This window comes from Pseudophryne corroboree, chromosome 6 (assembly GCF_028390025.1).
Source record: "Pseudophryne corroboree isolate aPseCor3 chromosome 6, aPseCor3.hap2, whole genome shotgun sequence".
Lineage (NCBI taxonomy): Eukaryota > Metazoa > Chordata > Amphibia > Anura > Myobatrachidae > Pseudophryne > Pseudophryne corroboree.
In genome coordinates, this window is record NC_086449.1 from 81,180,501 (window position 1) to 81,207,023 (window position 26,523).

Consider the following 26,523-nt stretch of genomic DNA (forward strand, 5'->3'; position numbering starts at 1 on the left):
ATGTTACTTGGTAAGCAGACATATTAATCGCTGATGTTTTTACTGCAGACATATACTGTGATCTCCCGGACAGTAGAGAGCACAGCTGGTGAGGCACATCTGTCCCCATACGTACTATTCCCGCCGACGGTAGCTATTCACAGTACTGTATGTAATAAGGTTTCTATTTCAAGACTCTTTAGACTTGAGGCTTGTATCACTGCTATGTGTGTGTGTGTTTTGATTGTCTCCCCTGGCTAGAATGCCAGCATAGACTTCCCGGAATACAGCAATCCTTCTGGCTGAAACGTAATAAAACCTCTAATGGAGACTGATTTTGTTGCCGCACCCGGGAGAAACCCTAAAGTCTTGGAGGGCTTTTTGAAAAGTACTATGCATATGCCTAAGCCAATCAGGATGAAAGGCGCCTTTAACTCATCCAATGACAGCGCAGCACAGTGCATAAATAGAGATGTTAGCGGCTGCTCTCTATATGTATTCGTTTTTTTGCCTTTAGACGTGTTTCGTGAGGAGAGATGGCCAGGACCAAGCAGACCGCCCGCAAATCTACCGGAGGTAAAGCTCCTCGCAAGCAGCTGGCAACCAAGGCTGCTCGGAAAAGCGCCCCAGCTACCGGCGGCGTGAAGAAGCCTCACCGCTACCGTCCCGGGACTGTTGCTCTCAGAGAGATCCGCCGCTACCAGAAATCCACCGAGCTGCTGATCCGCAAGCTGCCCTTCCAGCGATTGGTGCGTGAGATCGCCCAAGACTTCAAGACCGACCTGCGCTTCCAGAGCTCTGCCGTTATGGCCCTACAAGAGGCCAGTGAGGCTTATCTGGTGGGGCTGTTCGAGGACACCAACCTGTGCGCCATCCACGCCAAGAGGGTAACCATCATGCCCAAAGACATCCAGCTAGCCCGCAGAATCCGAGGGGAGAGGGCATAGACACTCGGCACTCCTATACACGCAGCAACACAAAGGCTCTTTTCAGAGCCACCAAATCCTTCTAAACCAGCTGAAGCATAAGTTACACAATGGTGTTTAATTGGACGGATACCACCTCCTTTAGCTCTGCCCAGGCTCCTCGTAGTTAGTAGCCACTAAGCTCACGGCCTATATCCCTTAATTACCCGCACCTTCCTTCCAGCTTGCCGCTGCCCTGGAACAGTGGCGGGAGCCTCCTCAATTCAGCGTGCAGTCAGGGCACAGGGGGCTACTAGTCTTCACCATGAAAGGTTAGAGTTGATCAAGTGTAAGGGAACGTTTTAATAAGGCTCCATGAGCACTTTTCTATGGAAGTAAATGCCTGTAAGGCGGCTCTTTATAGAGTCCTCTACCGAGGAACTTGCCCTACACATCTAGTACCTCCCTTAATGAATCTGGGGGTCAAGCATTTAGCCGTGCAGCTCCGATTCTATGGAACTCACATCCCCGCATAGCTCGAGAGGCCCCCGCTCTAGAATCTTTCATACACACTCATCACTCTCTAAATGTCCATTTAGTATCTCCTGCATAGCTTCCCTGCGCTCCACGGTTTCTGTGCTGTATTGTATTAATTTAATTTGTTTAGCGCTATAAGTCCTATTGCAGAAAGAACATTATGGAAATAACATTGTTATGTCTGCGCTCTACTGCTTGTTACACGCAAGGGTCTGATTTACTTCCCGTCAGAAGCACAACGCCAAGTACGATACTCGCACCTTTCCCGCTAAACAGCGGGCTACTTACTCCCACATCAACACAAAGGCTCTTCTAAGAGCCACCCACCTCCTCTCTAATCGGGCTGAAACTATGATGGGTATTATATGTGCTACTTGCAAATCTGCCTTATTGTATCTCCGCTTCCATGAACTGTATATTCACTTCCAAACTAAAGCGGGGTCATATAGTCATCATATTACAGATGTCAGCATTAGTGCTTACATAAAGCAATCCATAGAGCAGTGACTGCCCGTGTAGCTGCTGCAGAACTAGAGAATTATTGTATCTTATTCCAATGTTACAAAGTATCAGTAGATTGTAGCAATTGGTCCCGTTGTTCGTATCACTTTGAATCTCCTATAAACACAGTTGCTGAAAGGTTGTTTGTCTTTCAAGATGCCCTGTGTAGAATGCTATTGTTACTGTATCACTGCACGTGTAACACCGGGATCCAATCTCCGGTATCACTGCAGGTATATTGCACCGAATCCATTATAAGACATCAGGTTCCGTTTAGCTGCATTTAATGAAAGGAGATCTTTATGATCGCACAATACAATGCTGGCTTAGGTACACGTGCCAGCTGTGCTCCCTATAGTAACAGAGATACAGGGGGTGGCTGAGCAGCAGTGTTCCGGAGTGGGACTGGCTGAGTGCAGTATTATTACAGGGAGAAGAGAGACCGAAGCGCAGAGCTGACACTCAGACCGAGCCCGGGACAGACGTTACACTGACCAGCCAGAAGCGGCATGTCATTGGAGTGATTTTGTTTTGTCCCGCCGAAATCTGTTCGACTCATTGGTCCATTTTGAATTTTCATCCTCCAATCCCAATGAGGTTGTGCAAGTCACTTATTATATACCTATTATTTATCTGGACAATATATAATAATGGATATTAAAACGGTTAAATTCTAAATGTTTTTTTTTTTTTTACTTCAATAAAAATAAGTCTATGAACAACAGTGTGCTAAATAAAGTAATCTATTATATAAAATAAATTATAGTGCAGTGCTAATATATATATATATATATATATATATATATATATATATATATATTATACTTTATGCTGTCCTATATTTATGACATTTCATTTTTTCTGATTTGCTATTTCTCAGTCGTCATCTATATCATCTGTTATGAGCCTTATATCAAATGTTGGGACGTTGATAAGAATGGGACTCAGTATGGATAATATTACATTGTATCTTAGGTTGAATATTATGTTGTACCAAGTACAGGAATTGTATGGGAAAAAAGATCTTAGATAAGTGTAACTTTATATTGCGTATACATCTTATGCCCCTAATCTGATGGTAAGGCAGTGACTTTTTAACATCTAATTATAGCCATGACTCCGCCTCTCAAAGTGCTCAGTCACCCATCAGGTCCGCTTACCTCTTTCTAAAGAGCAACCGAAAATGGGTTGCCTCATATTTCTTTGTCGTTAGCTATTGAATAATGTCTGGAAGAGGTAAAGGAGGTAAGGGGCTCGGAAAAGGAGGCGCTAAGCGCCATAGGAAGGTGCTGCGGGACAACATCCAGGGCATCACCAAGCCTGCCATCCGCCGCCTTGCCCGGAGAGGAGGCGTGAAGCGTATCTCCGGCCTCATCTACGAGGAGACCCGCGGGGTGCTGAAGGTGTTTCTGGAGAACGTGATCCGGGACGCCGTCACCTACACCGAGCACGCCAAGAGGAAGACGGTCACCGCTATGGATGTGGTCTATGCTCTCAAGCGCCAGGGCCGCACTCTGTATGGCTTCGGAGGCTAAACACCGAGGCGCATCTAATACCATCACCCGCACACAAAGGCCCTTTTCAGGGCCGCCCATCTCTTCTACGAAAGATCTGTAACCCAACGTCTCTGTGTAGTGCTGTACTCTGACTATAAGCCGGGTCCTAGTACTTAATCGTTCCCTCACATTAGGCACACCGCTAGTGGTTGCTGTCTTTATTTGGAGTGATGATGAAAGGACCGTGCCAGTATTTTAGTGAGCTTATGCCCAAGCTGGCCACTACTAATGAGTAATGTTTATGAATTCTTGCAGTGGGTGAGACGTGAGTAGATTTGTCCTAGAGGTACCGCCATGATCCTTTGTTTCGAAGATGGCACAACACACTGTCGGTGGCTGACTAGTTCTAAGCTGTTGGACACAAGTTTTTTTTTATGAAGGACAAACTAAGTATTCACTAGGAAATCCATGTTCTCTTACAGCTTAGCTTATCGGCGGAGTTTTTGAAAAATGTATCCGCTCTTCTTTAAACCAATCGGTGGAGGGGGACATGCTTACTTCTACCAATCAGCGCAGCTCAGCTTATATGCAAATTTGATGAAAGCAGCCAGGTTACATAATTCATTTTTTGGGGGGACAATGCCTGGGAGAGGTAAGGGGCTCGGGAAAGGAGGCACCAAGCGCTGCAGGACTACATATCATCCAGGGCACCACACAGCCTGCCACCCGCCGCCTAGTCCATAGAGGGGTCCTGCAGGCTTTGAACGTTAATTAACTAATTTAAGGGTCTCCTACATTAATCCAGAAACGAGCTATAGGAACAGGCTGTATTTTCAAGGGAGGCATTTTTTTTTTGTAGCAAACAATTATACCTTGTCCGGGTACCTCGCAGTCTGTACATCACCGGGAATGGCGTGCAGAACACGCGGTGCTGTTCCTTACACCAGACTGTACGACCAAGTACACATAAAACAACCATTCAGCTACTACGGGCGGCTGGAGATAGAAGAACCCGACACTTTAGTGTATACGTTCCCGATCTATCTGCAGATTTAACAGATAACTGCATTTAGTCCCGCTCCCCTGCATATCCCACTTATGCAGTGACTGCATGGGGCAGAGTAGATGGGCCAAGTGGTCCATATCCTGCTATCAAGAGCTATGTTTCTAGGACTGATGTGTAAGGGACAAACTAGATATTTCTGCCACATGTAGCGACTTCTTCACTACAGTTTTTATTTAGTCCCCCAATAGATCACATCGTGCGCCTACAGCTCTGCCGAGACAGGGTGGGTGGCTCTGAAAAGAGCCTTTGGGGGATAACAAGGAAGAGAGGCTGCGGCTTTACAATCACTTCTTGGCCGCAGCTTTCTTAGCCTTAGCTGCCTTCTTGGCCGGGCTTTTTGTGGCTTTTGGCTTCGCTGCCTTCTTGGCCGGACTCTTGGCAGCTTTGGGCTTCGCCGCCTTCTTGGCGGGACTCTTGGCCGCCTTCTTAGGCTTCACGGCTATAGGCTTCTTTGGGCTTTTGGCAGCAGCCGCTGTAGCGGGTTTCTTCACCTTTTTCGGGGTCTTGGCTGCACTCGGAGCCTTCTTGGGCTTCTTCGGGGATTTGGCCACTTTCTTCGCTGCAGGTTTCTTGGGCTTCAGGGACTTCTGGGCGGCCTTCTTGCTTTCCACTTGTTTCTTATTGAGCTTGAAGGAGCCGGAAGCGCCGGTACCTTTCACCTGGGTGAGAGTTCCTTTGGTCACTAATCCTTTCACCCCCACTTTGATGCGGCTGTTGTTCCTCTCCACATCGTAGCCTCCGGCAGCCAGAGCCTTCTTCAGGGCGGCAAGAGAAACCCCGCTGCGCTCTTTAGAGGCGGCCACGGCTTTTACGATCAGCTCGGAGACGCTGGGTCCAGAAGACTTGCCGCTCTTCTTTGCTCCTCCAGCAGCTTTCTTCGGCTGCCTCTTCTTTTTGGCTGCGACCTCTGATGGAGGAACAGCGGCGGCGACGGGGGCAGTTTCCGCCATGTTTGCAGAACTTAACTTTAATCAATAATACTACAACGCCCGGTGTTGACTCACGTCTTTTATATACACTGCCGGCTGTGCTGTGATTGGCTGCCGAGAGTGAGGTGTTCTGTGCTCCCATTGGCGGAATGAGCAGCCGTGTAAACTCTTCCCTGTCTGAGTGTACGGGGGAATCTGCTCTCACCTTGTGTTTCCCTAGCGCAGAAAAACAGTCTTTTATAGGGCATGAGGTGAGCGGCGAGCTGGCTCTCTGCACCACACCAGTACTCCAAGGTCTCCCCTAACCCTTTACTGTCATTGCTAGCCTATGCGCTGTGAAGAGTGCCGGGAATAGCCCCTGTCAGCTCACCTAGACCAGGCATGATCTGGCTGGCGTGTAATACATCTTTTCTGCGAAGCGAAAAATGTCTCATCGGGCACTTTTCTCTCCTCCAGGCACTACACCGAACAAAGGTGGCTGGGGCATAATCAGTGCAGAGGATGCCGCATTTTGAAAGACATAAAGGTGATGTGTGGGATGCTGTACACCCGGATGGATAGCACAGGCAGGTTGCCCCACAAGGTATTGGCACTCCTGTCTGGGAACTCTAGTTACTTTGACTAAATAAATAAAAGAAAGATATCTGGCGTGCATAATCAGCTTCAGAATAATCCTGCCGGCCTGAGATTCTCCATGTCCTGAAAAATGCTGGTGGCGTTTTCTCCACATGTTCTTATAATGATCCATATAGACATTGATGCATATCTATGCATCTTAAGTGTGTCAGTAGGTGGGCTATGGGGTCCCGTTCCCATTGATAGGAGACTGATATTTTTAAAAGAGGACATGGGAGCATTAGGGTGAGACCATAGGAATAAAGGGTACAATATCTGGAGACGGGAGAAATAAGGAGACGAGGAGTGGGAGATCAGAGGAGCAAAAGGAACAACAGAGGGAATCGGTATGAATAGTGATACAAATAAAAGGAGACAGTAATAATATGGAGAATAATAAGGGTACAGAGGGAAAAATGGAGAGGCAGAAATATGGGGATACATAAGGGGACCTCTAAGGGTAGTGGCAGGTGGAAGGAATGGATGAAAGGAAGAGAAACAGGGGGAAAATAAAGGTGAATGGGTAAAGATGGCAACAGGAAACAAACGGGGAGATGGGAGAGACAAGGGGAAAATCGGGGGAGACGTGATGGAACACGGGGGAGGAAAAGGAAGAACAAATAGGAGAAGATAGGAAGATGTTGAAGAATTATATGCTCACAATAGTTATGCGGAATAAAATTTAAATGACGTAGCTTGTTAAAAAATAACTAGCTGAGAGGAGAGGATCGACATTGAGGAATGGAAGGCAAATGGAGATGGAAGCGGGTTCTTGAAAAATACCGATGACTACTAACTGGAGGGCGTGTGCCAGCAGCAAGTACCATCCAGGTCTCACTCTCTTCCCCAACCCATGATTGCATGCTGGAGTTGTGATCTAGAGCATTGAGAGTCTCCAGAGCAGGTAGGGAGAACACGGAGCTAGACCTGGGCCACTACTAGGGATTTCTGGGGCCCCAAGGATGGTAGAAACAAAATAGAAATAAAAGCTGACCCATAAAAATATTTTTTTTTCAATACTTTTAATGTTTATTTTTTTCAAGAACATGTAAAATGGATATAAAAATAAATAAATATATCTGCATAAAGAAAAAGACAGTAACTAAAATAGAACAATAAGTGGTTGATTTTACGTACAGGGACTATTGTATCTGAAATTAGTCTCCACTGAGCAGATGAAAATCCCCTTTGTACAATCCACATACAGTACACAGCAGCTTTATATTCTCTTCATGCAGTTTCCCGGATACATAAGCTTTAGCTTGTGGTCTAAGTTGATACTTTCACAGATTGTATCCAAATGTTTCAATGGAATAGTTACAATTGAATAATACTGTTTCCCATTAGTATCATATCGTTTCACACACGCAGAAGTTCTGTTCATACTCCATTCTAAAGCTACCGTACTCACCATACGGTAGCGATGACCTAATATGATTAATGTATTAACGTTTTAAAAATGAAATCATCATTATTATTTTATGCCATAGACAGTGTTTTTGACATATGTAGTTGTGACTTTTCTTATTTTTATTTTTATGTATATCTGCATTCATATTAATATCTCCCTGGAATTAGTGAGTATAGTTTGCAAGTACATACAATGGTATTTACTGTTTCCTATTAGTATAATAGTTTCCAGCACATTCCGAATTTCTGATTATACTCAGATCTAAAGCTTCTCAGAGGCAGTACGGATGGTGTAATGGTTAGCATTACTTCCTCACAGCACTGAGGTCATTAGTTTGATTCCCACCATGGCTCTACTGTAACTGTGTGGAGTTTGTATATTCTCCCTGTATTTGCATGGGTTTCCTACGGGTACTCCAGTTTTCTCCCACAATCCAAAAATATAATTAATTGAGTCCCAATAAAAATTGTTTTAGTGGTGCATGTGGTAGGGAATATATATTGTAAGCTCCACTGGGGCAGGGACTGATGTGAATGCATGTAGTGTAGTGATGTAGTGCAGTGGATAGGGGAATGTAGTGCAGTAATGAGGTGTTATGATAAAGTGCAATGTGTGGGGACACACAGGGGGGAATGTAGTGAAACACGCCGCTGATGGGGTATGTGACGCAGAGGGCATTTGGATCACATAGGGGGATGTTGTCCAAAATATCCCTCTTTTTTCTAAATTTTTGATAATGTGATTATTTTAGTCTTAGGGTTTTTTTTTTTTTATATTTTTATTTTATTATTATTAATATTACTATTGTTATTATTAATAATAACATTTTTTATAAACAAATTTTGGGGAGGGGAATCACTGCTTTTTCCCTGGTGGCGAAAATCCTAGTTTCGGCCTTACCCTTAAGTAATAGGCTTCATGCTGCCCAATACCGTTACATCAGTATGAGACATTAAACCGGTTTTTCCAGTACCAGGGCCTTTGCTTTGTATAGATTCCCCAAGAACAAGCCCCAAAACTCGGGGAAACTGTTCCTCTTTTCACCTGGGTGGCTCCATACCAGCTGGGAAAGTGCTCCAGGGAAGTTGCCTATCAATGTCCGATAATTATGGCAATGCTGGCCATTTTGAAGGCCAAGTAGTCTAAACATTGAACCAGTTTCAGTTCCCTAGCAATGTCGGGTAACCATGGCAACAGTGGCCATTTTGATGGCAAATTTGATTTAAGCATGACAACCAGTTTCTGTTCCCTGGCAACAGTTCGGCAACCATAGCAACATATACGTTATGGTAAGAACTTACCATTGATAACAGTATTTTTCCTAAATCCACAGGTTTCACAGGATACATTGTTATATGGTTGAGCGACAGCGGTTCTTACACTAATCGGTCAAAGCTTTTTGGCCTCCCAGCATGCAGTGGACCCGTCCATATATCCTCGCCTCCTGGGTCAGGTAAATCAGTTGTTTTCCAAAGCTTAAGGCAGGAGCATCATGTAGAGCACTAATCAGGCGAGAAGACCACACATGCACAACCTCCCACCCTTCCGTACAAGAGGGAAGAGTTTAGTGAGTAAAAGGATCCTCAAATCAGGTGCGTCAAGGTGGGATATCTGTGGACATAGGAGAAATACTGTTATCAATGGTAACTTATTACCATAACTTATATTTCTCCTGCAGGGTCCACAGGGTATCTACAGGATACATTGGGATGTCCCAAAGCAATTTAGTGGTGGCAACGCTCCTGATTAGACAGGAGAATGCTTGGCCCAAATTCAGCATCCTGAGAGGCAAAGGTATCCACAAGCAAAATGTCTAATGAATGTGTTAATGGAAGACCATGTGGCTATCTTACATATCTGTTCTGCTGAAGCACCATGCTGTGCTGTCCATGATGGACCTACTTTACGAGTAGAGTGAGCAGAGACATTATCCGGAAACAGGAGATCAGCCTTCGAATATGCTTCTGAAATCGTCATCCAAAGCCACCTCGCCAGTGTCTGCTTATCAGCAGGCCACCCTCTCCTATGAAATCCGTAGAGAACAAAGAGATAATCTGTCTTTCTGATAGCACTGGTACGATCTACGTAGATCCTTAAGGCATGGACAATTTCCAACGATGCATCTCCCGCAGATAGGTCTGGCCCCTGGAAAGCCGGGACTACAATTTCTTTGTAAAGGTGGAATTTAGACACCACCTTAGGAAGATACCCAGATTTAGTTCTGAGAACCGATCTATCTGGATAAAAAATGAGAAATGGAGGACAAAATAATAATGCGCCAAATGCTGAAACTCTTCGAGCTGAAGCCATAGCCAGAAGAAAGAGAACCTTAGCTGTCAACCATTTAAAATCTACTCTTTTAAGTGGTTCAAATGAGGCAACTTGAAGGGCCTTTAGAACTAAACTTAGATCCCAAGGCACTGTAGGAGGAACAGAGGGACGTTGAATGTGCAGCATTACCTGGAAAAAAGTGTGCCCATTCTGTAGGTTGGCAATTTTCTTTTGGAACCATACAGTTTGTGCTGACACCTGCACTCTCAAGGAAGCCACCCTTAAACCAGAAGGAATGCTAGGATTCTGGAAATTCTGAAAGACCTGGGGTCAAGTTTCCGTTCACTGCACCATTGAATATAGGCTTGCCATATTATGTGATAAATGCGAGCTGAGGAGGTTTTCCTTGCTCTAAGCATTGTTTGAATTACCTGTTGAGAGCACAGAGCACTTTTCCTTTTTATTATTATTATTATTATTATTATTATTACTACCGCCACCAGTTTTTTATATAGTGTACACATATTATTATTATTATTATTATTATTATTATTATTATTATTATTACCAGTTATTTATATATTATACATATATTTTGCAGTGCTTTACAGAGCATATTTAGCCATATACATCAGTCCCTGCCCCAGTGGAGCTTGCAATCTATAAACCCTATCACATGTACACACAGACACACATTCACACTAGGGTTATTTTTTTTTTCTTTGTTGGAAGCCAATTAACCTACCAGTATATTTTTGGATTGTGAGAGGAAACCGGAGTACCCGAAGGAAACCCATGCAAGTACGGGGAGAATATACAAACTCCACACAGTTAGGGCTATGGTGGGAATCGAACCCATGACCTCAGTGCTGTGAGGCAGTAATGCTAACCATTACACCATCCATACTTTTACCTTTCTCACCAGCCTGGTTAACAGGGTGATGGTAGGAAACACATAGGCCAGACGAAAGTCCCATCTCACTGACAGGGCATCCATCTTCCTTGGTCCACTGCACCTAGAAGCAATTTCTTCCTGACACTGCTCCCCAGCCTTGAAGGCTGGCATCTGTTGTCAGAATTTCCCAATCTGATATCCAAAAGGGTCTCCCTTTGTCCAGATGGGCTGTCTGTAGCCACCAGGCTAATGACCTCCTTCCTTCCAGAGGAAGAATCATAGTCTGCATTTTTATTGTCTGATGACCCCATTCCACTTGGTAAGGATCCGATGTTGCAGAGGTCTTGAATGGAACTGAGCATACTCTACCATGTTGAAAATTGACACCATTAGACACATCACACACATTGCTGCGAGAATTTATACTCTTCGACAGTGTAGAAGCTCCTGGATCCTTTACTGAAGTTTGGATATTTTTCTCAGAAGTAAAATTACTCTCTGAAGGCTCAAATCCAATACAGCCCCAAATGAGTCATCCGTTATGACGGAACAAAAGATGATTTTGCCCAATCTATGAGCCAACCGTGCTTCTGCAGACACTCTATTGGATGTTGCAGATGACACAGAAGCAATACCTGAGACTGTGCCAGGATTAAAAGATCGTTGAGGTATGGAAATATTCTTATCCCCTGCTGGCGGAGATAAGCTACCATAATCACCACATTTTTGGTGAATACTCTGGGGGCTGTGGCCAGACCAAATGGCAGAGCCTGAATCTGAAAATGCTGTTGGAGGATAGCGAATTTGAGATAGCGCTGATGAGACAGAGCTATAGGAACATGCAGGTAAGGATCCTGTATATCCAGGGATACCATAAAATCCCATGGTTCCATAGCCAAAATGATGGAATGTAAGGTCTCCATATGAAACCGAGGTACCCAAATGTATTTGTTCAGCATTTTTAGATTGAGTGTGAGCTGGAACGACTAGTTCAGCTTCTGGACTAAAAACAGGTTGGAGTAGAAACCCTGTCCTTGTTGTGCAGGAGGAACAGGAATGATTACTCCTGACTGAAGCAATTTCTGAACTGCCTCTTGCAAAACCCTGGCCCTCGTTTCTACCAAAGACAGGCTGGTACAAAAAAAAAAAAAAAACCTTTGAGGAGGGTTTTTCCTGAAAGAAAACGCATAACTGGGAGACACCGCTTCTTGCACCCAGGCATCTGTGGTAGACTGCTGCCAGATTTGTGCAAAATGAATAAGTCGGCCTCCCACCCTGGGTTCCCCCAGGTGGAGGCCCGCACCATCAGGCTCATGGCTTATCTTTTTTGTATTCTGAATCAGCTTTCCAGGTGCGTAGCTAAACTGCTCGGTGAGCGGCTAATTTTGAGGCTGATGTTTGAGAGGCAATAGTACCCATATCTAAGGCTGCTTCTTCCAAGAATATTGCAGCCTGTTTGATATGTGTCACATGGGATTTTTGCTCTCTGGATGTCGTTGAAATTTCCCCTACCAATGCATCTTGCCAGACAGCCACTGCTTTAGCCATCCAGGCTGAGGCCATGGCTGGTCTAATGATTGCCCCAGACAGGGAAAAAAAAGTTGTTGTTTTTTAGCAAACCATCTACTCTCCTATCCGTGACATCATTTATTGATGTTGAAGGCAGAAGTAATGTAGATTTTTGCACTAAGCGAATCACATGCATATCTACTTTAGGGGCTACCTCTCTCTTTAAACAGTCCTCAGTCAGAAAAGGGTAATTGGAATTCCATTTCCTAGGAATTCTAAATTTCTTACTGGGCATAACCCAAGCCTCTTCCATAATTTCCGTCAGCTGTTCTGATCCAGGAAACTCAGTCTTACCTGTTTTGGGACGTTTAAATAAAGGTGCCTTGGATTTTAACACAGTATATGTTGATTCTTCTAAAGATAAAATGGATTTCATTGCAGTAATCAACTCAGATATGTCCACTGAGCTGAGACCTTCTTCCTCATCCTCATATTCAGAACCAGAGTGTAATGAGTCTTCGTCCTCTGATGAGTCCTCATCTGAAACATGTGTAGACTCTGAAGATGTTGTTTTGTGTCTAAATGATTTACTTACCACTGGCTTTTCAGCCTGTTTCTGTTGAGAGGCTACTGCTTCCCCTGTGCTGCACATATAATAGTGCAACCTATCACCGGTACAGAAGTTGGAATTATCCACTCAGCTATACTGGATAATGTCCTGTGCAAACATAGCCCATGGTGGATCAACTTACACCTGCATCTGCCTTGAATATTTCAAGAGACCTTGGTGAAAGCTAATACAGTTTGCACACAACCCATCTTGAACCAGATCCTGAGATGTTAACCCAGCTTTACATGACAAACATGATATGAGTGTTGGTGCTGATGTGAGTGTGTTTTCCTCACCTTTTCTGCTCTAAGACATGATAAATAATCAGACAATTTAACAGTGTAATACACAATTTGTGACTGTAATCACTTTAAAATGTGTTAAAGTGACATACAATCCGACCCTACCCTGTTTAGCACCAGCATTGAGGATCGGAGTAAACAGAGAAAACTGACAGAATTTATAGCAAAGTCAGCAATCACACTAACAGTCAGTCACAGATTATACATTAGTATAATAAGCAATATGACCACATATTCAACTACAGGTACAGTTCACGTATGTAGGAGAAACATATTACTGCATTACTTTATAAAAATGCTTTAACTGTATTCAGACGCATAGCAAAAGAAACCACAGTAATATTATCAAACTCATATGCATTATGCCCTTATCCAACTATTTGTACTCAAAGGTAGATAGAGACTTAGGGCCTAATTCAGACATGGTTGCATGCAGGCTATTTTTTGCACTGCTACGACCAGGTAATCGCCACCCACAGGGGAGGTGGGATTGCTGTGTATGGCTGCAAACGCTTGTGCAGAGAGCTGCACAAACAAAAAGTTTGTGCAGTCTCTGCACAGCTCAGGACTTGCTCACCCGCTGCAATGATCCTTGCTGGAGCTGATGTCAGGATCCCTCCATGGAAACGGCCGGACACGCATGCGTTTTCCTCAACACTCCCAGAAAACGGTGAGTTGACACCCCCGGACGGCCTCTTCCTGTCAATCTTCTTGTGTTTGCTGCTGCGAATGCTTTCTTCATTATTTTTGTCGCTGCCCAGTGATGGCCATCGCCGGCCAGCAACGCGCCTGCGCATTGCGGCCCCCACGCATGCGCTGTTCAGACCCGATCGCACGGCTGCAAATAACTACAGCATGCGATCAGGTCTGAATGACCCACTTAGTGTTTTATAGCCCCCACTCAGGAGAGCGGGATACAGGGAGACTTACCCCGCTTCCAGAATCGATAAATACGAGTGGATCCATATGCTATAAGTGTCCACCGCCGCTCCGTGAAAATATAGTGAACACAGATTGCCAAGTGAACACTGATGCACCAGTCACACAGCCGTTTCAGTTTATGGCAGGAGACTCGGAGGAAACTGGTCGTGAATCGGGGGGGGAGGGGCGACCAGGGGTACATCCGTCTCCCCACTGCTGATCTCAAAATTAGGGATCACAGCCTCATGCTACTCCTGGAGCCTTTGATCCCTAAGGCCTAGCACTTGTGCACTCTCGGTGGCAGCCGCGTCAGCGACTGTTTGGTAGTTTCCCCCAAAAGAGTGCGGCTGTGTCCATGTTCCCCCTCTAAGCGGAACCTATGCCTTACCTTCCTCCCGTGCTCCGGCCACAGCCTGGTAACGTCTGCTGGACTTGCTAGTTTTATCCGACACAGACGCCCGCCGAAACAGCACTGTACTCGTGGGTAAGCGTTGTCGCGACTCGGCGGGGAGTAGTTGGAGTGACTCTTTCTAAGGTACGTATAAGACGCTGTTTAGAAAGATCACTCAGAAAAAAATAGTAAGACTATAAAAATAAAGTAAAAAAGCTTATGGCTGCCAAAAACCAGCAGCCCTTAGACCATGGTCCGGCTCCTGCCTCACCAAACTAAAAACTGATTTGCCTGAGCCAGGTGGCAGGTATATATAGACGGGCCCACTGCGTACTGGGAGCCCAGAAAGCTTTGACCGATTGGTGCAAGATCCGCTGTAGCTCATCCATATCCCAATGTATCCTGTGGATACCCTGTGGACCCTGCAGGAGAAAGTGGCCATTTTTCAGGCCAAGTAGATTAAGCATGACAACCATTTTCGGTTGCCTAGCAATTTCTAGTAACCATGGCAACGGCGGCCATTTTGCTGGCAAAGTTTAAGGAGCAAGACAACCAGTTTCTGTTCCTAAACAGTTTTGCTTGTTTCATTTCTACTCATATTGTACAGTGTAATCCAGGCATGTCCCAACTGCGGCCCTCCAGCTGTTGAGAAACTACACTTTCCAGCATGCCCTGACACAGCTTTAGCATTCTCTGACAGCAAGACTGTGTCGGGGCATGCTGGGATATGTAGTTTCACAACAGCTGGAGGGCCTCAGTTTGGACATGCCTGGTGTAATCCTTTTGACTCTTTATTTTACACCAGTGATGTAAAAGTGTGTGGAAATATAGAAATGGTCGTGTGAACATTTCCAAAATATTTCACAAGGTTTCTCAACAGTTTACTAAAATGTAATTACCCACCGCTCTAAGAAATAAATGCCGTCTGTCCTCCAGTGATGGTAGCACATGCAAGGGGTCCAATAGGTAAGCCAGTAGCCCCTAAGCATCCCACCTGGCACCATGTAGGAGGTAATCACCAATCACCATCTGCCTTAGTATGGATTATTCATTTATAATATTCTCTTCCCTTAGTACTAACTAAATCTCAGTAATAGGTATAGAATTGCATGAGGAGTAATGGACAGTAGCACACCCAACCCCTACACAGATAGAATAAAAGGAGGAGCACTCACTGTAGGTATTCTGTAGTGCACCATAGCATAGTGAGTCATTATTATGACATTACATTTTTATTCTTAATTCCCATACATTCAGGTCACTGAATGTGCATTGTGCTCATAGCAATATAATCCCCTATAAGAGTTTTAAACTCGATTGAACATAATAAAATACACCTTTTGCCAATTCTTAAACAAACAACCCCTTATTTTTTGTTTGTTGGTTTGTTTGTTTGTTTGTTTGTTTGTTTTTATAAATGGGAAATGAAACTTAACTCATTAAATATGCATTTATAATAATTCAGCTATACAAAAAGAAAAAGTGATTCACTTGTATCTGATTGTTATTTCCACCAATAGCCCATTCATTGCAAACCCTTACACTATCTAGACAAATGTCCTCCTGTGTTCTCCATGTATTGTACTTTGTCTTTCTCAGATTAATGAGATTTGGCTTGTGGTTTTATTTGATACTTTGGTATTGATAGTATCTACTGATGTATTCATAGAATAGTAACAATAGTGTAACACTACTTACTGTTTCACATTAGTATCACATCGTCCCCAGTGCAGGCAGAAGATCTGATTATTCTCCGTTCTAAAGCTTCTCATAATATGATAATTGAGATCTACCAGATAAATGTATTCTTAATGCTGTAATATGCAAATGACTATCGTATCGTGAATGTTACTTGGTAAGCAGACATATTAATCGCTGATGTTTTTACTGCAGACATATACTGTGATCTCCCGGACAGTAGAGAGCACAGCTGGTGAGGCACATCTGTCCCCATACGTACTATTCCCGCCGACGGTAGCTATTCACAGTACTGTATGTAATAAGGTTTCTATTTCAAGACTCTTTAGACTTGAGGCTTGTATCACTGCTATGTGTGTGTGTGTTTTGATTGTCTCCCCTGGCTAGAATGCCAGCATAGACTTCCCGGAATACAGCAATCCTTCTGGCTGAAACGTAATAAAACCTCTAATGGAGACTGATTTTGTTGCCGCACCCGGGAGAAACCCTAAAGTCTTGGAGGGCTTTTTGAAAAGTACTATGCATATGCCTAAGCCAATCAGGATGAAAGGCGCCTTTAACTCATCCAATGACAGCGCAGCACAGTGCATAAATAGAGATGTTAGCGGCTGCTCTCTATATGTATTCGTTTTTTTGCCTTTAGACGTGTTTCGTGAGGAGAGATGGCCAGGACCAAGCAGACCGCCCGCAAATCTACCGGAGGTAAAGCTCCTCGCAAGCAGCTGGCAACCAAGGCTGCTCGGAAAAGCGCCCCAGCTACCGGCGGCGTGAAGAAGCCTCACCGCTACCGTCCCGGGACTGTTGCTCTCAGAGAGATCCGCCGCTACCAGAAATCCACCGAGCTGCTGATCCGCAAGCTGCCCTTCCAGCGATTGGTGCGTGAGATCGCCCAAGACTTCAAGACCGACCTGCGCTTCCAGAGCTCTGCCGTTATGGCCCTACAAGAGGCCAGTGAGGCTTATCTGGTGGGGCTGTTCGAGGACACCAACCTGTGCGCCATCCACGCCAAGAGGGTAACCATCATGCCCAAAGACATCCAGCTAGCCCGCAGAATCCGAGGGGAGAGGGCATAGACACTCGGCACTCCTATACACGCAGCAACACAAAGGCTCTTTTCAGAGCCACCAAATCCTTCTAAACCAGCTGAAGCATAAGTTACACAATGGTGTTTAATTGGACGGATACCACCTCCTTTAGCTCTGCCCAGGCTCCTCGTAGTTAGTAGCCACTAAGCTCACGGCCTATATCCCTTAATTACCCGCACCTTCCTTCCAGCTTGCCGCTGCCCTGGAACAGTGGCGGGAGCCGCCTCAATTCAGCGTGCAGTCAGGGCACAGGGGGCTACTAGTCTTCACCATGAAAGGTTAGAGTTGATCAAGTGTAAGGGAACGTTTTAATAAGGCTCCATGAGCACTTTTCTATGGAAGTAAATGCCTGTAAGGCGGCTCTTTATAGAGTCCTCTACCGAGGAACTTGCCCTACACATCTAGTACCTCCCTTAATGAATCTGGGGGTCAAGCATTTAGCCGTGCAGCTCCGATTCTATGGAACTCACATCCCCGCATAGCTCGAGAGGCCCCCGCTCTAGAATCTTTCATACACACTCATCACTCTCTAAATGTCCATTTAGTATCTCCTGCATAGCTTCCCTGCGCTCCACGGTTTCTGTGCTGTATTGTATTAATTTAATTTGTTTAGCGCTATAAGTCCTATTGCAGAAAGAACATTATGGAAATAACATTGTTATGTCTGCGCTCTACTGCTTGTTACACGCAAGGGTCTGATTTACTTCCCGTCAGAAGCACAACGCCAAGTACGATACTCGCACCTTTCCCGCTAAACAGCGGGCTACTTACTCCCACATGTACAGCATATCATGAATCAGCTCTTTGGGGTCAGGGTGGGTGGCTCTGAAAAGAGCCTTTGTGTTGCGGGGACAAGTATCTAGCAGTGAAATCACTTGCTCTTAGCTGGTTTGTGGCTCTCGGTCTTCTTGGGCAGCAGCACGGCCTGGATGTTGGGCAGAACGCCTCCCTGGGCGATGGTCACCCCACCGAGCAGTTTATTGAGCTCTTCGTCGTTGCGCACAGCCAGCTGCAGGTGGCGGGGGATGATGCGGGTCTTCTTGTTGTCGCGGGCGGCGTTTCCGGCAAGCTCAAGAATCTCAGCCGTCAGGTACTCCAGTACTGCGGCCAGATACACCGGGGCACCGGCTCCCACACGCTCCGCATAGTTTCCCTTCCTCAGCAGACGGTGAACTCGACCGACTGGGAACTGGAGACCGGCCCGGGATGAGCGAGTCTTTGCCTTAGCACGGGTCTTGCCGCCTTGTTTCCCTCTTCCAGACATGCTTGCGAGGTTCAATGAGATAAAAGAGTCTCTCTTTCAACAGAAACACTGAGAGAAATGTCTCTAAAACACCGCCCTCCTCTTACATATATACTCAGAAGCGACATGCTGCTTGCTCTGTGATTGGTCTGCTTACAAGCTAAACAATGCAGCTCAACTTCATCCACAGACCAATCCGCAAAAAGAAGAGTGGGGTTACGATGCCTACCAGTGTCACATGACACTTCTACCCAATAGTGTAGCTTGCATTGGTGATGCCTCGTTTGCATAAGCTGCCTATAAATAAAACAGATGTGTGAGATGACCGCACAGATTTTCTACATTGTGTCGAAGAGATCCTAAAGAATGCCTGATCCAGCAAAGTCTGCTCCGGCGCCTAAGAAAGGCTCTAAGAAAGCGGTGACCAAGACCCAGAAGAAGGATGGGAAGTAGTCATGGGCAAAGTGATTCACTGAACTGAGCTGAGACACATGACTCAGTTCAGTGAAGTGTCTGGAGTCAGTGTCTCGGCACATGAGTCATGACTCATCTGTAGTGGAATGTGTTGCAGAGACTGCACATGAATCAGTGAGTTGCCAGTGCTGGAGGATCAGTGCTGGACTCATGGAGTTATTCAGCTGCAGTGATTGTACAGTGTATCTGGGGGAGGCAGCTGCTTATGCCCTGATTGTTAATAATATGTTAACATAGATTTACTGTTATGTTGATATATTATTAATAACCACTTATTGCATACTAGTTATAGAATATGACATTACTTTTGGCTGAGGAGAGAAAGCTTAACAGCCATGAAACACATCATTCATTCTGTAACTAAACCAAATAAAAACGTTTTTTGTTTTTTTTATCTTGCATACTTTGCTGATTGGATGATTTTAGGTGGCCTTGGATTTATTATATTATCCACTATCTAGCCTCCAGGGAGTTTGCCACCCACAATCACACTGAGCAGGATCAGTGAGCACTGAGCCGAGAGCCCTGTACCACAGGGGCTCCACCTCCTGCTGCATGAATCAGATTCATTCACTGAGTCACTGAGTCTACACAGTGTACAACTGTCTCAACTCACTGGCAGACTCAGGATGAATCATGATTCATGACATGGATCAGGCACAGCAGCAGAGCACTCACTGACTGGTGAGTCGTGACTGCTCCCTCCCCCCTCCCACTGGGTGTCACCTGGTATAGCCTCTGGCCAATCACAGCTAAAGACAGCAGAACACACTGACTGAAGGACACAGGACACAGAGTTTCCTCCCTCTGTCTGAGAGAAGCTGCTGCTGCTGCTGTCTCGACTCATGAAACAGTGAGTGACTCGAGTCATTCACACTTCCTGATGATTCGAGTCACTGTGTTGAGACAGAGAGTCAGTAGCCATCTCTAATGGGAAGAAGCGTAGGAAGAGCAGGAAGGAGAGTTACGCCATTTACGTCTACAAGGTGCTGAAGCAGGTGCACCCTGACACCGGCATCTCCTCCAAGGCTATGGGCATCATGAACTCCTTTGTCAATGACATCTTTGAGCGCATTGCTGGGGAAGCTTCTCGCCTGGCTCATTACAACAAGCGCTCGACCATCACCTCCCGGGAGATCCAGACCGCCGTACGCTTGCTGCTGCCGGGAGAGCTGGCCAAGCACGCCGTGTCCGAGGGCACCAAGGCTGTTACCAAGTACACCAGCGCCAAGTAATCACCCCCTTCTCTGACCCACATCAACACAAAGGCTCTTCTAAGAGCCACCCACCTCCTCTCTAATCGGGCTGAAACTATGATGGGTATTATATGTGCTACTTGCAAATCTGCCTTATTGTATCTCCGCTTCCATGAACTGTATATTCACTTCCAAACTAAAGCGGGGTCATATAGTCATCATATTACAGATGTCAGCATTAGTGCTTACATAAAGCAATCCATAGAGCAGTGACTGCCCGTGTAGCTGCTGCAGAACTAGAGAATTATTGTATCTTATTCCAATGTTACAAAGTATCAGTAGATTGTAGCAATTGGTCCCGTTGTTCGTATCACTTTGAATCTCCTATAAACACAGTTGCTAAAAGGTTGTTTGTCTTTCAAGATGCCCTGTGTAGAATGCTATTGTTACTGTATCACTGCACGTGTAACACCGGGATCCAATCTCCGTTATCACTGCAGGTATATTGTACCGAATCCATTATAAGACATCAGGTTCCGTTTAGCTGCATTTAATGAAAGGAGATCTTTATGATCGCACAATACAATGCTGGCTTAGGTACACGTGCCAGCTGTGCTCCCTATAGTAACAGAGATACAGGGGGTGGCTGAGCAGCAGTGTTCCGGAGCGGGACTGGCTGAGTGCAGTATCAGCGGCGCTCATTATTACAGGGAGAAGAGAGACCGAAGCGCAGAGCTGACACTCAGACCGAGCCCGGGACAGACGTTACACTGACCAGCCAGAAGCGGCATGTCATTGGAGTGATTTTGTTTTGTCCCGCCGAAATCTGTTCGACTCATTGGTCCATTTTGAATTTTCATCCTCCAATCCCAATGAGGTTGTGCAAGTCACTTATTATATACCTATTATTTATCTGGACAATATATAATAATGGATATTAAAACGGTTAAATTCTAAATGTTTTTTTTTTTTTTACTTCAATAAAAATAAGTCTATGAACAACAGTGTGCTAAATAAAGTAATCTATTATATAAAATAAATTATAGTGCAGTGCTAATATATATATATATATATATATTATACTTTATGCTGTCCTATATTTATGACATTTCATTTTTTCTGATTTGCTATTTCTCAGTCGTCATCTATATCATCTGTTATGAGCCTTATATCAAATGTTGGGACGTTGATAAGAATGGGACTCAGTATGGATAATATTACATTGTATCTTAGGTTGAATATTATGTTGTACCAAGTACAGGAATTGTATGGGAAAAAAAGATCTTAGATAAGTGTAACTTTATATTGCGTATACATCTTATGCCCCTAATCTGATGGTAAGGCAGTGACTTTTTAACATCTAATTATAGCCATGACTCCGCCTCTCAAAGTGCTCAGTCACCCATCAGGTCCGCTCACCTCTTTATAAAGAGCAACCGAAAATGGGTTGCCTCATATTTCTATGTCGTTAGCTATTGAATAATGTCTGGAAGAGGTAAAGGAGGTAAGGGGCTCGGAAAAGGAGGCGCTAAGCGCCATAGGAAGGTGCTGCGGGACAACATCCAGGGCATCACCAAGCCTGCTATCCGCCGCCTTGCCCGGAGAGGAGGCGTGAAGCGTATCTCCGGCCTCATCTACGAGGAGACCCGCGGGGTGCTGAAGGTGTTTCTGGAGAACGTGATCCGGGACGCCGTCACCTACACCGAGCACGCCAAGAGGAAGACGGTCACCGCTATGGATGTGGTCTATGCTCTCAAGCGCCAGGGCCGCACTCTGTATGGCTTCGGAGGCTAAACACCGAGGCGCATCTAATACCATCACCCGCACACAAAGGCCCTTTTCAGGGCCGCCCATCTCTTCTACGAAAGATCTGTAACCCAACGTCTCTGTGTAGTGCTGTACTCTGACTATAAGCCGGGTCCTAGTACTTAATCGTTCCCTCACATTAGGCACACCGCTAGTGGTTGCTGTCTTTATTTGGAGTGATGATGAAAGGACCGGGCCAGTATTTTAGTGAGCTTATGCCCAAGCTGGCCACTACTAATGTGTAATGTTTATGAATTCTTGCAGTGGGTGAGACGTGAGTAGATTTGTCCTAGAGGTACCGCCATGATCCTTTGTTTCGAAGATGGCACAACACACTGCCGGTGGCTGACTAGTTCTAAGCTGTTGGACACAAGTTTTTTTTATGAAGGACAAACTAAGTATTCACTAGGAAATCCATGTTCTCTTACAGCTTAGCTTATCGGCGGAGTTTTTGAAAAATGTATCCGCTCTTCTTTAAACCAATCGGTGGAGGGGGACATGCTTACTTCTACCAATCAGCGCAGCTCAGCTTATATGCAAATTTGATGAAAGCAGCCAGGTTACATAATTCATTTTTTGGGGGGACAATGCCTGGGAGAGGTAAGGGGCTCGGGAAAGGAGGCACCAAGCGCTGCAGGACTACATATCATCCAGGGCACCACACAGCCTGCCACCCGCCGCCTAGTCCATAGAGGGGTCCTGCAGGCTTTGAACGTTAATTAACTAATTTAAGGGTCTCCTACATTAATCCAGAAACGAGCTATAGGAACAGGCTGTATTTTCAAGGGAGGCATTTTTTTTTTGTAGCAAACAATTATACCTTTTCCGGGTACCTCGCAGTCTGTACATCACCGGGAATGGCGTGCAGAACACGCGGTGCTGTTCCTTACACCAGACTGTACGACCAAGTACACATAAAACAACCATTCAGCTACTACGGGCGGCTGGAGATAGAAGAACCCGACACTTTAGTGTATACGTTCCCGATCTATCTGCAGATTTAACAGATAACTGCATTTAGTCCCGCTCCCCTGCATATCCCACTTATGCAGTGACTGCATGGGGCAGAGTAGATGGGCCAAGTGGTCCATATCCTGCTATCAAGAGCTATGTTTCTAGGACTGATGTGTAAGGGACAAACTAGATATTTCTGCCACATGTAGCGACTTCTTCACTACAGTTTTTATTTAGTCCCCCAATAGATCACATCGTGCGCCTACAGCTCTGCCGAGACAGGGTGGGTGGCTCTGAAAAGAGCCTTTGGGGGATAACAAGGAAGAGAGGCTGCGGCTTTACAATCACTTCTTGGCCGCAGCTTTCTTAGCCTTAGCTGCCTTCTTGGCCGGGCTTTTTGTGGCTTTTGGCTTCGCTGCCTTCTTGGCCGGACTCTTGGCAGCTTTGGGCTTCGCCGCCTTCTTGGCGGGACTCTTGGCCGCCTTCTTAGGCTTCACGGCTATAGGCTTCTTTGGGCTTTTGGCAGCAGCCGCTGTAGCGGGTTTCTTCACCTTTTTCGGGGTCTTGGCTGCACTCGGAGCCTTCTTGGGCTTCTTCGGGGATTTGGCCACTTTCTTCGCTGCAGGTTTCTTGGGCTTCAGGGACTTCTGGGCGGCCTTCTTGCTTTCCACTTGTTTCTTATTGAGCTTGAAGGAGCCGGAAGCGCCGGTACCTTTCACCTGGGTGAGAGTTCCTTTGGTCACTAATCCTTTCACCCCCACTTTGATGCGGCTGTTGTTCCTCTCCACATCGTAGCCTCCGGCAGCCAGAGCCTTCTTCAGGGCGGCAAGAGAAACCCCGCTGCGCTCTTTAGAGGCGGCCACGGCTTTTACGATCAGCTCGGAGACGCTGGGTCCAGAAGACTTGCCGCTCTTCTTTGCTCCTCCAGCAGCTTTCTTCGGCTGCGACCTCTGATGGAGGAACAGCGGCGGCGACGGGGGCAGTTTCCGCCATGTTTGCAGAACTTAACTTTAATCAATAATACTACAACGCCCGGTGTTGACTCACGTCTTTTATATACACTGCCGGCTGTGCTGTGATTGGCTGCCGAGAGTGAGGTGTTCTGTGCTCCCATTGGCGGAATGAGCAGCCGTGTAAACTCTTCCCTGTCTGAGTGTACGGGGGAATCTGCTCTCACCTTGTGTTTCCCTAGCGCAGAAAAACAGTCTTTTATAGGGCATGAGGTGAGCGGCGAGCTGGCTCTCTGCACCACACCAGTACTCCAAGGTCTCCCCTAACCCTTTACTGTCATTGCTAGCCTATGCGCTGTGAAGAGTGCCGGGAATAGCCCCTGTCAGCTCACCTAGACCAGGCATGATCTGGCTGGCGTGTAATACATCTTTTCTGCGAAGCGAAAAATGTCTCATCGGGCACTTTTCTCTCCTCCAGGCACTACACCGAACAAAGGTGGCTGGCGCATAATCAGTGCAGAGGATGCCGCATTTTGAAAGACATAAAGGTGATGTGTGGGATGCTGTACACCCGGATGGATAGCACAGGCAGGTTGCCCCACAAGGTATTGGCACTCCTGTCTGGGAACTCTAGTTACTTTGACTAAATAAATAAAAGAAAGATATCTGGCGTGCATAATCAGCTTCAGAATAATCCTGCCGGCCTGAGATTCTCCATGTCCTGAAAAATGCTGGTGGCGTTTTCTCCACATGTTCTTATAATGATCCATATAGACATTGATGCATATCTATGCATCTTAAGTGTGTCAGTAGGTGGGCTATGGGGTCCCGTTCCCATTGATAGGAGACTGATATTTTTAAAAGAGGACATGGGAGCAATAGGGTGAGACCATAGGAATAAAGGGTACAATATCTGGAGACGGGAGAAATAAGGAGACGAGGAGTGGGAGATCAGAGGAGCAAAAGGAACAACAGAGGGAATCGGTATGAATAGTGATACAAATAAAAGGAGACAGTAATAATATGGAGAATAATAAGGGTACAGAGGGAAAAATGGAGAGGCAGAAATATGGGGATACATAAGGGGACCTCTAAGGGTAGTGGCAGGTGGAAGGAATGGATGAAAGGAAGAGAAACAGGGGGAAAAGAGAAACAGGGGGAAAATAAAGGTGAATGGGTAAAGATGGCAACAGGAAACAAACGGGGAGATGGGAGAGACAAGGGGAAAATCGGGGGAGACGTGATGGAACACGGGGGAGGAAAAGGAAGAACAAATAGGAGAAGATAGGAAGATGTTGAAGAATTATATGCTCACAATAGTTATGCGGAATAAAATTTAAATGACGTAGCTTGTTAAAAAATAACTAGCTGAGAGGAGAGGATCGACATTGAGGAATGGAAGGCAAATGGAGATGGAAGCGGGTTCTTGAAAAATACCGATGACTACTAACTGGAGGGCGTGTGCCAGCAGCAAGTACCATCCAGGTCTCACTCTCTTCCCCAACCCATGATTGCATGCTGGAGTTGTGATCTAGAGCATTGAGAGTCTCCAGAGCAGGTAGGGAGAACACGGAGCTAGACCTGGGCCACTACTAGGGATTTCTGGGGCCCCAAGGATGGTAGAAACAAAATAGAAATAAAAGCTGACCCATAAAAATATTTTTTTTTTCAATACTTTTACTGTTTATTTTTTTCAAGAACATGTAAAATGGATATAAAAATAAATAAATATATCTGCATAAAGAAAAAGACAGTAACTAAAATAGAACAATAAGTGGTTGATTTTACGAACAGGGACTATTGTATCTGAAATTAGTCTCCACTGAGCAGATGAAAATCCCCTTTGTACAATCCACATACAGTACACAGCAGCTTTATATTCTCTTCATGCAGTTTCCCGGATACATAAGCTTTAGCTTGTGGTCTAAGTTGATACTTTCACAGATTGTATCCAAATGTTTCAATGGAATAGTTACAATTGAATAATACTGTTTCCCATTAGTATCATATCGTTTCACACACGCAGAAGTTCTGTTCATACTCCATTCTAAAGCTACCGTACTCACCATACGGTAGCGATGACCTAATATGATTAATGTATTAACGTTTTAAAAATGAAATCATCATTATTATTTTATGCCATAGACAGTGTTTTTGACATATGTAGTTGTGACTTTTCTTATTTTTATTTTTATGTATATCTGCATTCATATTAATATCTCCCTGGAATTAGTGAGTATAGTTTGCAAGTACATACAATGGTATTTACTGTTTCCTATTAGTATAATAGTTTCCAGCACATTCCGAATTTCTGATTATACTCAGATCTAAAGCTTCTCAGAGGCAGTACGGATGGTGTAATGGTTAGCATTACTTCCTCACAGCACTGAGGTCATTAGTTTGATTCCCACCATGGCTCTACTGTAACTGTGTGGAGTTTGTATATTCTCCCTGTATTTGCATGGGTTTCCTACGGGTACTCCAGTTTTCTCCCACAATCCAAAAATATAATTAATTGAGTCCCAATAAAAATTGTTTAAGTGGTGCATGTGGTAGGGAATATATATTGTAAGCTCCACTGGGGCAGGGACTGATGTGAATGCATGTAGTGTAGTGATGTAGTGCAGTGGATAGGGGAATGTAGTGCAGTAATGAGGTGTTATGATAAAGTGCAATGTGTGGGGACACACAGGGGGGAATGTAGTGAAACACGCCGCTGATGGGGTATGTGACGCAGAGGGCATTTGGATCACATAGGGGGATGTTGTCCAAAATATCC

The 26,523-nt window shown here is 45.2% G+C and overlaps 3 protein-coding genes and 1 pseudogene across 3 annotated transcripts; 2 read left to right on the plus strand and 2 right to left on the minus strand.

The window, feature by feature from the left end:
* Positions 1–471: 471 nt before the first annotated feature.
* Positions 472–982, plus strand: LOC134936344 (histone H3). Its single transcript, XM_063931351.1, has one exon. It carries the CDS (start codon positions 516–518, stop codon positions 924–926), a length of 411 nt encoding a protein of 136 aa, XP_063787421.1. The 5' UTR covers positions 472–515; the 3' UTR covers positions 927–982.
* A 2,118-nt stretch (positions 983–3,100) lies between these two features.
* Positions 3,101–21,888, plus strand: LOC134934310 (uncharacterized; annotated as a pseudogene).
* LOC134936346 (histone H1B-like) lies at positions 4,618–5,566 on the minus strand. The gene has a single exon (XM_063931353.1). It carries the CDS (start codon positions 5,432–5,434, stop codon positions 4,769–4,771), a length of 666 nt encoding a protein of 221 aa, XP_063787423.1. The 5' UTR covers positions 5,435–5,566; the 3' UTR covers positions 4,618–4,768.
* A 1,250-nt stretch (positions 21,889–23,138) lies between the features above and the next one.
* LOC134934311 (histone H1B-like) lies at positions 23,139–24,200 on the minus strand. The gene is made up of 2 exons (XM_063929772.1): positions 24,137–24,200; positions 23,139–23,797 (listed from the first exon to the last, which is right to left on the minus strand). The coding sequence occupies exons 1-2, from the start codon at positions 24,198–24,200 to the stop codon at positions 23,139–23,141; spliced, it is 723 nt and encodes a 240-aa protein (XP_063785842.1).
* Between the last annotated feature and the right edge of the window lie 2,323 nt (positions 24,201–26,523).